Source organism: Cherax quadricarinatus, chromosome 48 (genome assembly GCF_038502225.1).
Source record: "Cherax quadricarinatus isolate ZL_2023a chromosome 48, ASM3850222v1, whole genome shotgun sequence".
Classification (NCBI taxonomy): domain Eukaryota; kingdom Metazoa; phylum Arthropoda; class Malacostraca; order Decapoda; family Parastacidae; genus Cherax; species Cherax quadricarinatus.
Genome location: NC_091339.1, coordinates 20,679,048 through 20,694,758, shown reverse-complemented (window position 1 = coordinate 20,694,758; position 15,711 = coordinate 20,679,048). Strand labels below are relative to the sequence as shown.

The 15,711-nt window shown below is 37.8% G+C and overlaps 1 protein-coding gene across 4 annotated transcripts in view; it reads right to left on the bottom strand.

Annotated features, from left to right (window-relative positions):
* Nucleotides 1-2,790: 2,790 nt before the first annotated feature.
* AP-1-2beta (adaptor protein complex 1/2, beta subunit) overlaps nucleotides 2,791-15,711 on the bottom strand; it is a 49,696-nt gene continuing 36,775 nt past the window's right edge. For 2 of the 4 annotated variants that reach the window (XM_053787040.2, XM_053787041.2), the window contains 3 exons: nucleotides 10,289-10,443; nucleotides 3,439-3,501; nucleotides 2,791-3,237 (listed from right to left, as the gene is read on the bottom strand). In XM_053787040.2, the coding sequence (XP_053643015.1) occupies nucleotides 3,163-3,237; nucleotides 3,439-3,501; nucleotides 10,289-10,443 (293 nt within the window). In that variant the 3' untranslated portion in view covers nucleotides 2,791-3,162. The remainder of the gene's footprint in view (nucleotides 3,238-3,438; nucleotides 3,502-10,288; nucleotides 10,444-15,711) is intronic. The other 2 variants (XM_053787042.2, XM_053787043.2) reach the window with 1 other exon arrangement.

Below are 15,711 nucleotides of genomic sequence, written 5' to 3'. Positions count from 1 at the left end.
TAAGGCAGCCGGGATTGATGGGATAAAGATAGAAATGTTAAAAGCAGGTGGGGATATAGTTTTGGAGTGGTTGGTGCAATTATTTAATAAATGTATGGAAGAGGGTAAGGTACCTAGGGATTGGCAGAGAGCATGCATAGTTCCTTTGTATAAAGGCAAAGGGGATAAAAGAGAGTGCAAAAATTATAGGGGGATAAGTCTGTTGAGTGTACCTGGTAAAGTGTATGGTAGAGTTATAATTGAAAGAATTAAGAGTAAGACGGAGAATAGGATAGCAGATGAACAAGGAGGCTTTAGGAAAGGTAGGGGGTGTGTGGACCAGGTGTTTACAGTGAAACATATAAGTGAACAGTATTTAGATAAGGCTAAAGAGGTCTTTGTGGCATTTATGGATTTGGAAAAGGCGTATGACAGGGTGGATAGGGGGGCAATGTGGCAGATGTTGCAAGTGTATGGTGTAGGAGGTAGGTTACTGAAAGCAGTGAAGAGTTTTTACGAGGATAGTGAGGCTCAAGTTAGAGTATGTAGGAAAGAGGGAAATTTTTTCCCAGTAAAAGTAGGCCTTAGACAAGGATGTGTGATGTCACCGTGGTTGTTTAATATATTTATAGATGGGGTTGTAAGAGAAGTAAATGCGAGGGTCTTGGCAAGAGGCATGGAGTTAAAAGATAAAGAATCACACACAAAGTGGGAGTTGTCACAGCTGCTCTTTGCTGATGACACTGTGCTCTTGGGAGATTCTGAAGAGAAGTTGCAGAGATTGGTGGATGAATTTGGTAGGGTGTGCAAAAGAAGAAAATTAAAGGTGAATACAGGAAAGAGTAAGGTTATGAGGATAACAAAAAGATTAGGTGATGAAAGATTGAATATCAGATTGGAGGGAGAGAGTATGGAGGAGGTGAACGTATTCAGATATTTGGGAGTGGACGTGTCAGCGGATGGGTCTATGAAAGATGAGGTGAATCATAGAATTGATGAGGGAAAAAGAGTGAGTGGTGCACTTAGGAGTCTGTGGAGACAAAGAACTTTGTCCTTGGAGGCAAAGAGGGGAATGTATGAGAGTATAGTTTTACCAACGCTCTTATATGGGTGTGAAGCGTGGGTGATGAATGTTGCAGCGAGGAGAAGGCTGGAGGCAGTGGAGATGTCATGTCTGAGGGCAATGTGTGGTGTGAATATAATGCAGAGAATTAGTAGTTTGGAAGTTAGGAGGAGGTGCGGGATTACCAAAACTGTTGTCCAGAGGGCTGAGGAAGGGTTGTTGAGGTGGTTCGGACATGTAGAGAGAATGGAGCGAAACAGAATGACTTCAAGAGTGTATCAGTCTGTAGTGGAAGGAAGGCGGGGTAGGGGTCGGCCTAGGAAGGGTTGGAGGGAGGGGGTAAAGGAGGTTTTGTGTGCGAGGGGCTTGGACTTCCAGCAGGCATGCGTGAGCGTGTTTGATAGGAGTGAATGGAGACAAATGGTTTTTAATACTTGACGTGCTGTTGGAGTGTGAGCATAGTAACATTTATGAAGGGATTCAGGGAAACCGGCAGGCCGGACTTGAGTTCTGGAGATGGGAAGTACAGTGCCTGCACTCTGAAGGAGGGGTGTTAATGTTGCAGTTTAAAAACTGTAGTGTAAAGCACCCTTCTGGCAAGACAGTGATGGAGTGAATGATGGTGAAAGTTTTTCTTTTTCGGGCCACCCTGCCTTGGTGGGAATCGGCCTGTGTGATAATAAAAAAAAAAAAAAAATAAATGATAATCATACAAATGCACAACAATAAACAAAGCAGTACAAAAGCACTAAACAAGCCCACCATATTTGTTGTTTGTCTTTGGACTGCATGGTGGTAGGAGATGCTCTTTACAATTTTTGCTTAGCAAATATTTGTTCCTAAATTTAACCCTGTTGTAATGAGTGCTAAAGGTACACTGTAGAAAAAAAAAAAAAAGGTAGTGTGACATTAGAAGTTTTAAAGAAATCTGACGATGGACAGCGAGGTGTGCTTTCAAACCATACCACGGGCAAGGATAGAACCCGCGATCAGTCGTAAAACTCCAGACCGACGTGCTAGCCACAAATCTTATTGTAGCCAGCTGGCCCAGTGGATAGTGTGTCTGTCTGGAGTTTTGACTCTAATCGCGGGTTCTATCCCCGCCCGTGGTATGGTTTGTTTGCAATCGTGTCATTATGATTTCGTGAGTCAGGTGTGCTTTCAAAATACTGTACTCCATTTCGCTTAAAGTCACAGTTACCTACTGATGACATTGAGGACTTACAGTATATTACCAAAAAGGTGAGTGGTGCACTGAGGTATCTGTAGAGACAAAGAACATTATCCAGGGAGGCAAAGAAGGGAATGTATAAGAGTACAGTTGTACCAACACTCTTATATGGGTGTGAAGCATAGATTGTAACTGCTGCAACGAGGAAGAGGCTGGAGGTAGTGGAGATGTTGTGTCTAAGGGTAATGTGTGGTGTAAGTATTATGCAAAGAATTTGTAGTGTGGAAATTTGTAGGAGGCCTGAAATTACTAAAAGTATTATTCAGAGGGCTGAGGAGGGGGTATTGAGGTGGTTTGGTCATTTAGAGAGGAAGGAGTGGGGTAGGAAGTCACTGACATTATGCAGACTGTATGACTAACAATGTGACTGAATTTAAGCAAGAACTAATGCTTTAGAAGATGAAAATTTTGAAGATTCATAAATTTTGTGAATAACAAAAAATGACTATATATTCATGCATTCTTTTATTTTAGAATAAAATAGAAAATAAAAATATGGTATCAGAGAAACTTCAGAGATGTTTCAATGTTTATTAGATTACTGTATTATAATCTTTTTTTACATTTCTTAAAACTACAGTACACCAATTTCAAGAATAAAGATAAAATGGAATGACTAAATGATAACCACTCAATACATATCACAATATTTCTCAATATCTCTTACTTTTGTTCTAAATGGCTATCAGTTAAAAAACCAAATAGCAATGACTAAGGCCTTTAATTAATGACAAAGATATAATATAAATTCTGTATATTAAGATAAATGCAGAACTGAATCCACTGTAACTATCAACTGCCAATGTCTGCACCAAATTATTAAATACATATTTTATTAAACTATGAAGACATTCATAGCCCAATGAACACAAGAAATACGTAACTTAAATTAGAAATGAAGGATGCCATCAAATGCTTCAAAGATCCCCTGAGCTACATCTGTTGCCCTCGACTTCAGCGATAACTGTAAGAAAACAAATATTTGCCCTTAAATGTTAATGTCAACTCAGACATAAAAAAAAGACATAATATAAACAAAATCAAGAATATTACAAAACTGATCATTGGATCTGAAGTATGCAATTATGTAATAACATTAAAAAAAACTGTTAATGCACAAATGTCAATTAAGAGAACGTTTACCCAACAGAGTATGTGCACTTACATCATCAAATGCACTAGCATTTTGTTTACATTTGAAGCTGGCAGTCAAGTTGACGGAGTCGTGCTGTACGAGTGATATAAGTTTTCAGCAAAGTGAGCGTAAATAACCAAAAACCAGTGCCTTGTGATATTCTTAAGACTTTATCTGGTCAACATCAATATTAATATGTACATGGGGAAAATGCTATATCATTAATTTGGCCCACCCAACTTTGCTATCAAAAGCACCGTTCTTGCCCAGGTTATCATCACCTTAGGATTCAAGTCATTAGGTACTGTATATACAGTATACCTACTATCTTAATCGCTCTTCTCTGAAAACATTACAAAACCTAAACCCTGTAGGTCTTTGTTAGTGGAATAAACTGTTTTTAATGTTTGTGTTATGGAAAACTTAAATATGGTAAAATCTTATTTGTAAGCAGCTCTCATTTTAATCTTTTCTAACAATCAACTTCTTTTTAACTACAGTATATGGCAAGACTTTAGTTAAGTAAGTCTAGCCTACCTGTTCAATTTACTATGTTAGGGTAGTTATAGACTAAAGTGAAAATAGATAAAATGGTTACAGTTTTAATAGCAGACTCAGATTCTACCATGTTTAAGTTTCCATGATTTGTAATCCTGTCATTTTTTTTTAGCATAAAAAAATCCAAGCTATGAGGCCATATAAAAATACGTAAAGTAGCACAATAGTACACATTAACATATGTACTAAGAACATACAATGGAAGAAAGGGAAGAGGGGAGACATGAAAGAGGGAGATAGGAGGGTGAGGTGCAAGAGGGATAGAAGGGGAAGATGGGAGATGGAGGATGAGGAAAAAAAAGAGAGAGGAGATAAGAAGAAAGGAGAGAGGAGGAAGGAAAAGTTACAAAGGGAGAAGAGGAAAGGAGGAAGAATTAAAAAATGGAGGAAGAAAGGAAAACAAGAGAGGAAAAGAGGAGGGAGAAAGAACAGAGGGAAAGAGGACAGAACAAGGAGGGAAAGAGGACAGAACAAGGAGGGAAAGAGGACAGAACAAGGAGGGAAAGAACAGAACAAGGATGGACAGAGGACAGGAGGAAAAAAAATCAGAATGAGGGAAAGAGACAGTACAAGGGGAAAAGGGAAGGATAGAACAAGGAGGGAGAGGGAAGGATAGAACAAGGAGGGAGAGGGAAGGACTGAACAAGGAGGGAGAGGGAAGGACTGAACAAGGAGGGAGAGGGAACGACTGAATTAGGAGGGAGAGGGAACGACTGAATTAGGAGGGAGAGGGAACGATTGAATTAGGAGGGAGAGGGAACGACTGAACAGGGAGGGAGAGGGAAGGATAGAACAGGGAGGGAGAGGGAAGGATAGAACAGGGAGGGAGAGGGAAGGATAGAACAGGGAGGGAGAGGGAAGGATAGAACAGGGAGGGAGAGGGAAGGATAGAACAGGGAGAGAGGGGGAAGGATAGAACAGGGAGAGAGAGGGAAGGATAGAACAGGGAGAGAGGGAAGGATAAAACAGGGAGGGAGAGGGAAGGATAAAACAGGGAGGGAGAGGGAAGGATAAAACAGGGAGGGAGAGGGAAGGATAAAACAGGGAGGGAGAGGGAAGGATAAAACAGGGAGGGAGAGGGAAGGATAAAACAGGGAGGGAGAGGGAAGGATAAAATGGAGGGAGAGGGAAGGATAAAACAGGGAGGGAGAGGGAAGGATAAAACAAGAGGTAATGAAGGAGAGGGGAAGGAGGAAAAAATTATTGTGCAGCAAAACCCTGCAATTATTCAGTGCTTCATATACTAAAATGTAACTCACCATTTAACCCATGGGTATAAACAAAAATAATAAGATATAAACCCAAGAGCACACACATCCACTACTAAAGCAATGAATAACAAGATTCATGTTAGTTTGGAAATCTATGCATCTATTAAAAATCCCAAGTTCTTGGCAAACAACTTAGTAATTTTAAAAAGGATGTTAAACCATACAATGCCAAAGCAAAGAGGGCATAGTTAAAATATATACTGTACACAGTGAGCAGCACACAAGAGGAACAAGGATTCCTGGTAAGCAAAGCAGGCAATCCTGGTAGAAATGGAGTGCAAATTAACAGTTCCTATGGAAAGACGATGGCCCAACACTTGTGTCCAGCTTGGACATGCAGAAGGCATGTGTGAGCGCATTAGATAAGAGTAATTGGAGACTAATGGCTTTTGGGACCTGACAAGCTGTTGGAGTGTGAGCAGGACTCGAATCCTGGAGGTTGTACGTATATGAGCTCCTCTGCAAAGATAGTGACAATGTGTGAATGATAGTGAAGGTACAACTTACCCATTCCTTTGGGTATGACCTACTTCCACTGGGGAATCCTGACTACCAGTGACTATGCCCTCGTCTGCTACCCATCCCAATCCACCTGGAGTTAGTATATAACCACCAGTCTCCTTGCCTCAGCTCCAGAATTTTCACGACTATGGTGCTCTTCACACCAACTCCAAGGCTGAGGGACTGATTACCTCATCTTTTGTATATAGCTCTACTGTCTTCAAATTATGTCCTAGAATCTGTATTGATAAAGCTACTGGATGGCAAAAACATCTACAATAATACCCAGATGTTGCACGTGTCTCAGTTTTCATCTTGTCGGTATTGTATACCATTCTTGAAAGCTCTTGTTCTTAGATTGGCACTCATTTTGCCTTATATCTAATAAGAATGTTGGTTAATATAAATAAAGCATGCACCTTTAAAAACCACTTTGTAACAATGATACGAGGTAATGCAAGACAACAGCTCTCAATCCTGTAAAACAAAGTGAGAGAATAAAAGACAAGAAAGGAGGAGGGGTAAAGAGAAAGTTTGAATTCACACTGAGTAAATATTAATTATTATACATACAGTGATGTGATGCAACAAATGGAATACATAATCACACAAAAATTCACTGATATTACTCAGCCTTTCTAAATTCTTCATAACTGGTACAGCCAATTACAATCAAGAATATAGGCTTCTTAACTGACACGTACAGTACATAAATTCTGCAATGCTTCTATCCATAAGCAAATAGTAAATTTACTAGGCTCATAGTGTTGAATAAAATAGATTTTTGGCCTTTAGAAAAATACTGGATATTGTATAGAAAATATGCATGCACATCTTCAAGCAAGGATACATTGTGACAGTAAGCTGATGCAGTAAATTTGGCCTATGTTCCATTAATTGTAAAATTAGTTACAAAGGCTTATCTTGCTATCATACAAATTTTGAATACTGTAGTTTCTAATGAATTAAGTAATAACCATGGGGCAGTAAAAGAAGGAATATCCATTTTCTCCCACTGGTAATTTTTTATACTGGTTAAACTCACAGCAGTGCCACTTTGTTGCCTGCTCCATGTTCCCTACTGCCATCATTCTTATAATTCTGTTTTTGTTGTACTTTTCAAACTTTGTCTGTCACTGTCTTTTGGTTTCTTATTTGTATCTACTTGCTGAGGGTAGTACTCATTCCTGTCTAGCTTGTCCTCCCAAGTCACAACGTTGGTTTTTTACATCAAATATAAAATAAAATTTACTAAAACACATGTAATGCAAAAATATCCAACAGAAAGAGTGCATTTTGACAACTGAATAGAAAACACCACAGAAGTAATGTTCTACATTAATTTCAGTATTGCATTTAGCATGGTGTTTAACCCTTTCAGGGTCCATGCTGTAGTTCTATAGCTTTCAGTTGAGGGTCCAAACCATGAGCTCGGCTCACTCAGATGAGCTGTGAGCTTATATGAGTGGGCCTAGATATGAGAGAATACATCTATGTGGTATGTGTGCACCACATAAAACAAATCATGCAGCACATAGTGCATAATGAGAGAATAAAAACAGACTAATTTTCGATTAAAACAGTGACTTTACAGTGTTTTTCCATACTTTTTTATAGTTGCATTTGAGATTTCTTGGTCTCATTTGATAGAATGGAAGATATACTACAGAAATAGAGATGATTTTGATCCCTTTTAGTACTGGAAATGGCTTGAAACTGAGCTCAAAGTAGCAGAAATGTTAAATTTATGCTGATGTTCAAGAGTAAACAAGTAACCTCACACGTCTAATACATGCCAGCTGGTGGGTCTAATATACGTTCACATATGTGGTGATATTATTTATACAATTATTACAATATTGCATAGCAGCATAACAATAAGTCTTCTATTTTTTTGGTTTGAATAAAAATTCATTATGTGAATAAAAAATCAAAATGAAATTCATTTGTAAAGCCTGAAAACATAACTAATGAAGAGGAAATGTTAGTCGAGTGCCAGGAATGCCTGCACTGTTTATTCTAGACCCTATTTTGAAATTGGAATACTGTATTTTGAACTTTGCGTTAAATTGGCCAAATTACCAATTTCCGATTACTATTTTGTAGTTGAAACAGTTGACTGGGTGATTTCTTGTGCTCAATTGATAGAAGAGAAGTAATACTAGTGAAATAGCTAAGAATTTGGTCGACTGGAGTAATGTAATTGGCCTAAAATAGGAGTCAAAGTCAGCAAAATCTCCGATGCGTAAATTTCGCTGACACATCAAATTTCATGAGGGCATAATTTCATAAATTTTCCATTAAATTTCGTACTTTTTGCTTTATTACCTTCAGAAAAAGATTCTCTACTATTTTAAAAGAAAAAATATTTTTTTTTTTTTTTTTGAAAATTCTTGGACCATGGTGCACACTTTGAAATTTGACCTCTGGACCCCAAAAGGGTTAATTCCATTAAAAAAATCCTCTTAAGAGAATAAGTTGCTCTTTTCACACATTCTCGTTTCTCAAGTAAAAAAGAAGAAAACCTGTCTCAGGGCGAATGTGCAATTCTGTGATAAATCTCTGATGTCTTTTTATCCCATGAAAGTATTTTAAATGTCCGGTAAACATTCAAATAGCCATTTCTTCAAGGATGAGTGATTCCAAGATGTTAAAGATAAAGACAGACAGTTTTAAATATACTAGTTATGTTGGGTTTTCTTAAGCTATTTATATGTATATTAATGATTAATCTTCCACTAGCTTGTTTTATTGCAAATTTACACTGAAGTGTTAAATGGTAAAGATCAGTTAGTGCTGCGAATGAATTTGTTTGTTGCATACCTATTTCTTACATAATAATAAATGTGGTCTCTTCTCCATGGGGAAGTGAACAAAATTCTTTCCCCGTAAGCCATGTGTGTTGTAAGAGGAGACTAAAATGCCGGGAGCAAGCAGCTAGTAACCCCTTCTCCTATATATATATATTACTAAATTTAAAAGGAGAAACTTCCTTTTGCCTTTTGGGTTTCCCTGCCTTGGTGGGGTATGGCTGATTTGTTGAAAGAAGAAATGTGGTCTATCATAGTTATTATCTCTTAAGCTTCCACTCTGTAGTCAAAAAGTATTTTAAAATGTACATTAATAAATCATAGTAAATATAAACTGGAAAGTAACTTAACAGATCTGAACGAAATAAGCTTTTTTATCAAAAATGAAATAAAATATTATACCTATATTGTAAAATACAGGTATATGATTTAAGCTATACAACAGTATATCTGTAGGGAAAGGAAGGCTGGGTAGGGGTCGTCCTCGAAAAGGCTGGAATGAAGGGGTAAGGGAGGTTTTGTGGGCGAGGGGCTTGGACTTCCAGCAGGCGTGCGTGAGCGTGTTCGATAGGAGTGAATGGAGACGAATGGTATTTGGGATCTGATGATCTGTTGGAGTGTGAGCAGGGTAATATTTAATGAAGGGATTCAGGGAAACCGGTTATTTTTATATAGCCGGACTTGAGTCTTGGAAATGGGAAGTACAATGCCCGTACTCTAAAGGAGGGGTTTGGGATATTGGCAGTTTGGAGGGATATGTTGTGTATCTTTATACGTATATGCTTCTAAACTGTCATGTACTGAGCACCTCTGCAAAAACAGTGATTACGAGTGAGGTGAAAGTGTTGAATGATGATGAAAGTATTTTTTGGTAGGGATTTTCTTTCTTTTTGGGTCACCCTGCCTCTGTGGGAGACAGCCTACTTGTTAAGAAAAAAAAAAAATGAGACCCAGAAAGACTGAAATAGAAAACAATAAGAAAGCACCCAGGAATTTAAACATGTAACTGGATAGGTAGGCTGCCATAGTCAATCTTGACTTGTGGCACTCAGGCTGGTTAACTACCCTTCCTATCGACAATGGCACTTCCAGCTATATACAGTGGAGTGCTTTCAGCTTAAATCCTTGGTAACTATAATATATTGCCATACTGTAGTTTTTCCAATTTCTTAATAAAACATAAATATCATGCTAACAAGATTAGAGCTACAATTTTAGACACATTTTTCAGGTTAAAAAGGTTACAGATGACTGTTAATGTGCAGTATCTTTTTTGAATATGTTACTCCCTGGTCTTTGAATAACATTATACACCTATACTATTTTCTTCACTTTCCAATTAAACAGAAACTAGAGAACACCTCATACAATTTTAGACATCCTGTGACACCAGTTTACAAAACTCTTTTTAAGTCAGAATGAAATGATCCCCATTCTACATTTGACTAGTATTTGATAGAATGATGAGCAGATGGCCCATTACATCTGTGGTGACATTCCACAGTACAGAATGAGGCATTCATATCCAGAATTCTCTGAATACAAGACTACAATTTGCAAGTCAACATAACTGACTGCCAGCACTAAGTGTTTTATCATGTGCACAATCTCTTATAGGTTATATAATCCCAAAACTAAACACAATTTTTACCTCTTTTCCTATATGTACTGTCCCAAACTTTATATAAAAAAAATTTATCTAAGATGAAATTTAAAAACTAACAATAATGAGGTACATACCACAATGGTAGTATTGCCAGGCTGTACTTTAAGTTCAGTAAGAACCCAAATACCATTGGTTAACTTGATGGATTGGTATAACATGTCTTGACCTTCAACGTTGCGCTTGGCAATTGTGAAAATATTTGAACTTTGCAACTTGTTAGAGATTCCATCTGTAAAACAACCAGTAAAACTTAATACATTTATTATTTTTATGGAAATCAAGAGTACAAATTAATGAACACTGACTATTTTCACACTAACAAATATTATCATACACACATTTGACCTCATAAAAAAAAAATGTACAATATGCTAAACCTTTGATTTAACAGACTTTGGAAATACAGAACAAAATCATCTGCACCAAGTAATCTTGAAAAACAGCAGAAAAAAATCTATTGATTACAGAAATGTCCATTAATTTTATAGTCACGCCAAGAACACTGCTATTACCAGCTTCATGCTTCCCCTTATTAGTCTGTTACAACAAAGGTTTAATGTATGTTAAGCATCTAAAGCCAGTTTAAATTTAAATCAGTGCCTGAATTTACTGCAAATGCCACTTTACAATCCTAGAAAATATTTGAATCCCATACATTTATATCTTTCAACTTACTCCAAACTAAAATATTGGGATTATTTTACATCTTACACCATAAAATACTGTGTACAAGTGGAATGAATCTTAAGTATTTTCACTCATCAGGCACATACTGTTTAAATACCAAGACTGAATTTCCAAGTAAGTACCAGCAATGCTATACTGCATTACCACTACTGTGCTTTACAGTACATTCTTTGAAGATATACGAAATAATTGCAGCAAATGAAAATGTGTATGCACTTCACCTTAAGCTGTTTGAGAAGAAAAATGAAAAAAAATCTTAACTATTTCCACACCTGTGCAAAATCCAAATAAATAACCACCTCTAGAACTGATCCACTATTCAGAGGAGGTTTATACACTGATGACAAGAAAAAAATAAGGAAAATGTTGAAAAACTTGCATGACTCAAATGTTCAGTAGTCCATTAGATGACGAGAGAGTTAAAGATACAAAATTTTTTCATTACCTCTGTCCACCTTACAAAGCACATCTGACATAAGTACAAATCTCTCAAAAACCAAAAAGGAAATTGAAAACATGCTCACACATGCAGCACCTGGGCCAGATTCATGGAACACGCTACTGTATCTAAAGTGCAAACACCAGCAGAAAATTCTTCTATACAAAGAAGAGACAGTTGATTATTCTAATTATGATAATTATGGGCGAGAGCTAAACCAGTTGGATTACACAGCGCATGGGGGGAGGGGATGGAAGGTATTCAGGCTCAGTTCAGAGAACCGGAGTACAGATCCAATTCCCTAGATCAAGAGCCCCTTACCAGCATCAAGGAACCTTCCTTGAGGGGAGGAGACAGTTGAGCTCTGGTAAAAAACTACACACCAGTAGCACTACCACACACGTCATAAAAAATCTTTGAAAGGCTGGGGGAGACCCCGAATTACAAATTTTATGGAAAAAGATGACTTGCATAATTCAAGTCAACATAAGTTTAGAGCTACTATATAATTATGACAAGATTATGGATGCTTTGGAAAACAACCAAAATATATATATGTGGTCTTCATGAAATATGCTCCAGCATTTAACGAAAGTGACCATGAAGTGATAGCCCATAAAGTAAAGTCAACATTATGTAACAAGAACATGTATATTTAATTTTCTGATTAAAAGAATACAAAGAAAGGAAGTGAACAGAGAAGCAAAATCTAGCCTTAGAAAGGTATTACATTCTTTATCCTATGACATGGTCCTGGAATCCTGACTTTCTTCTCCTCGTACATTACACACAAAAACAAGCAACAGTTTTGTAATGCCTTTGATGAACAATACAATAAAAATAAGTCATATCAGGCCATATAGGTAAAAAAAAAAAATAAAAAAAAAAAAATGCAAGTAGACATCAATAAAGTCTTAGCAGGCATTGGAAAATAACACAATATTCAATGGTGACAAATTTCAAACACTTAGATATGGAAAGAATGAAGAAATCTGGTTCCAGGCCAAGTTTTGAGGGTAGGAAAACTCTTAAAATGAGTCACATGTATATCTAAGATCCTAAATCACTACTGCATCTAATTTTAAAATCAAAATACTGACTTGACAACTTTCATACATTCTCACCACCATGCAAAATTAATAAGATTCTCCAGAATCAACTATATAACATTCAAATTCATTTCTCCAAATTTTTTTTTTTTTCCAACAAGTTGGACATCTCCCACCGAGGCAGGGTGACCCAAAAAAGAAAGAAAATCCCCAAAAAGAAAATACTTTCATCAGCATTCAACACTTTCACCAAACTCACACATTATCACTGCTTTTGCAGAGGTGCTCAGAATACAACAGTCTAGAAGCATACACACAAAGATACACAACATATCCCTCCAAACTGCCAATATCCCAAACCCCTCCTTTAAAGCACAGGCATTGTACTTCCCATTTCCAGGACCCAAGTCCGACTATATGAACATAACCGGTTTCCCCTCAATCCCTTCACTAAATGTTACCCTGCTCACACTCCAACAGATCGTCAGGTCCCAAGTATCATTCGCCTCCATTCACTCCTATCTAACACGCTCATGCACGCTTGCTGGAAGTCCAAGCCCCTAGCCCACAAAACCTCCTTTACCCCCTCTTTCCAACCCTTTCCAGGACGACCCCTACCCCGCCTTCCTTCCCCTATAGATTTATATGCTTTCCATGTCATTCTACTTTGATCCATTCTCTCTAAATGACCAAACCACCTCAACAACCCCTCTTCTGCTCTCTGACTAATGTTTTTATTAACTCCACACCTTCTCCTAATTTCCACACTCCGAATTTTCTGCATAATATTTACACCACACATTGCCCTTTAGACAGGACATCTCCACTGCCTCCAACCGTCTCCTCGCTGCTGCATTTACCACCCAAGCTTCACATCCATATAAGAGTGTTGGTACTACTATACTTTCATACATTCCCTTCTTTGCTTCCATAGATAACGTTTTTTGACTCCACATATACCTCAACGCACCACTCACCTTTTTTCCCTCATCAATTCTATGATTAACCTCATCCTTCATAAATCCATCCGCCGACACGTCAACTCCCAAGTATCTGAAAACATTCACTTCTTCCATACTCCTCCTCCCCAATTTGATATAAAATTTTTCTTTATCTAAATCATTTGATACCCTCATCACCTTACTCTTTTCTATGTTCACTTTCAACTTTCTACCTTTACACACATTCTCAAACTCATCCACTAACCTTTGCAATTTTTCTTTAGAATCTCCCATAAGCACAGTATCATCAGCAAAAAGTAACTGTGTCAATTCCAATTTTGAATTTGATTCCCCATAATTTAATCCCACCCCTCTCCCGAACACCCTAGCATTTACTTCTTTTACAACCCCATCTATAAATATATTAAACAACCATGGTGATATTACACATCCCTGTCTAAGACCTACTTTTACCAGGAAGTATTATTTTTTTTTTAACAATGGTTATAAATGACCATAATTTTTAAAGGGGTGGACCGGTAAGCCAGCGGAAGGCCTCGGTCAGATGACCAAAATCTCCAAAGGCAGGTCATCATCTGACTAAGACCCGCGTCAGGAAACATTTGTCCTGTTTCCTGACGAACCTTACCTAACCTAACCAGGAAGTATTCTCCCTCTCTTCTACACACCCTAACCTGAGCCTCACTATCCTCATAAAAGCTCTCTACAGCATTTAGTAACTTACAACCTATTCCATATACTTGCAACATCTGCCACATTGCTCCTCTATCCACTCTATCATATGCCTTTTCTAAATCCATAAATGCAATAAAAACTTCCCTACCTTTATCTAAATACTGTTCACATATATGCTTCAATGTAAACACTTGATCTACACATCCCCTACCCACTCTGAAGCCTCCCTGCTCATCCGCAATCCTACATTCTGTCTTACCTCTAATTCTTTCAATTATAACCCTACCGTATACTTTTCCTGGTATACTCAGTAAACTTATTCCTCTATAATTTTTACAATCTCTTTTGTCCCCTTTCCCTTTATATAAAGGGACTATACATGCTCTCCGCCAATCCCTAGGTACCTTCCCCTCTTTCACACATTTATTAAACAAAAGTACCAACCACTCCAACACTATATCCCCCCCTGCTTTTAACATTTCTGTCATGATCCCATCAGTTCCAGCTGCTTTACCCCCTTTCATTCTACGTAATGCCTCACGTACCTCCACCACACTTACATTCTGCTCTTCTTCACTCCTAAAAGATGGTATACCTCCCTGGCCAGTGCATGAAATTACCGCCTCCCTTTCTTCCTCAACATTTAAAAGTTCCTCAAAATATTCTCGCCATCTACCTAATACCTCCCTCTCCCCATTTACTAACTCCCCTACTCTGTTTTTAACTGACAAATCCATACTTTCCCAAGGCTTTCTTAACTTGTTTAACTAACTCCAAAATTTTTTCTTATTTTCATTAAAATTTCTTGACAGTGCCTCTCCCACTCTTTCATCTGCTCTCCTTTTGCACTCTCTCACCACTCTCTTCACCTTTCTTTTACTCTCCATATACTCTGCTCTTCTTATAACACTTCTGCTTTGTAAAAACCTCTCGTAAGCTACCTTTTTCTCTTTTATCACACCCTTTACTTCATCTTTCCACCAATCACTCCTCTTTCCTCCTGCCCCCACCCTCCTATAACCACAAACTTCTGCCCCACATTCTAATACTGCATTTTTAAAACTATTCCAACCCTCTTCAACCCCCCCATTACTCATCTTTGCACTAGCCCACCTTTCTGCCAATAGTCGCTTATATCTCGCCCAAACTTCCTCCTCCCTTAGTTTATACACTTTCACCTCCCTCTTACTTGTTGCCACCTTCCTCTTTTCCCCATCTACCTCTTACTCTAACTGTAGCTACAACTAAATAATGATCCGATATATCAGTTGCCCCTCTATGAACATGTACATCCTGGAGCCTACCCATCAACCTTTTATCCACCAATACATAATCTAACAAACTACTTTCATTATGTGCTACATCATACCTTGTATATTTATTTATCCTCTTTTTCATAAAAAATGTATTACTTATTACCAAATTTCTTTCTACACATAGCTCAATTAAAGGCTCCCCATTTACATTTACCCCTGGCATCCCAAATTTACCTACTACTCCCTCTAACATTTTTACCCACTTTAGCATTGAAATCCCCAACCACCATTACTCTCACACTTGATTCAAAACTCCCCACGCATTCACTCAACATTTCCCAGAATCTCTCTCTCTCCTCTACACTTCTCTCTTCTCCAGGTGCACACACGCTTACTATAACCCACTTTTCACCTCCAATCTTTATTTTA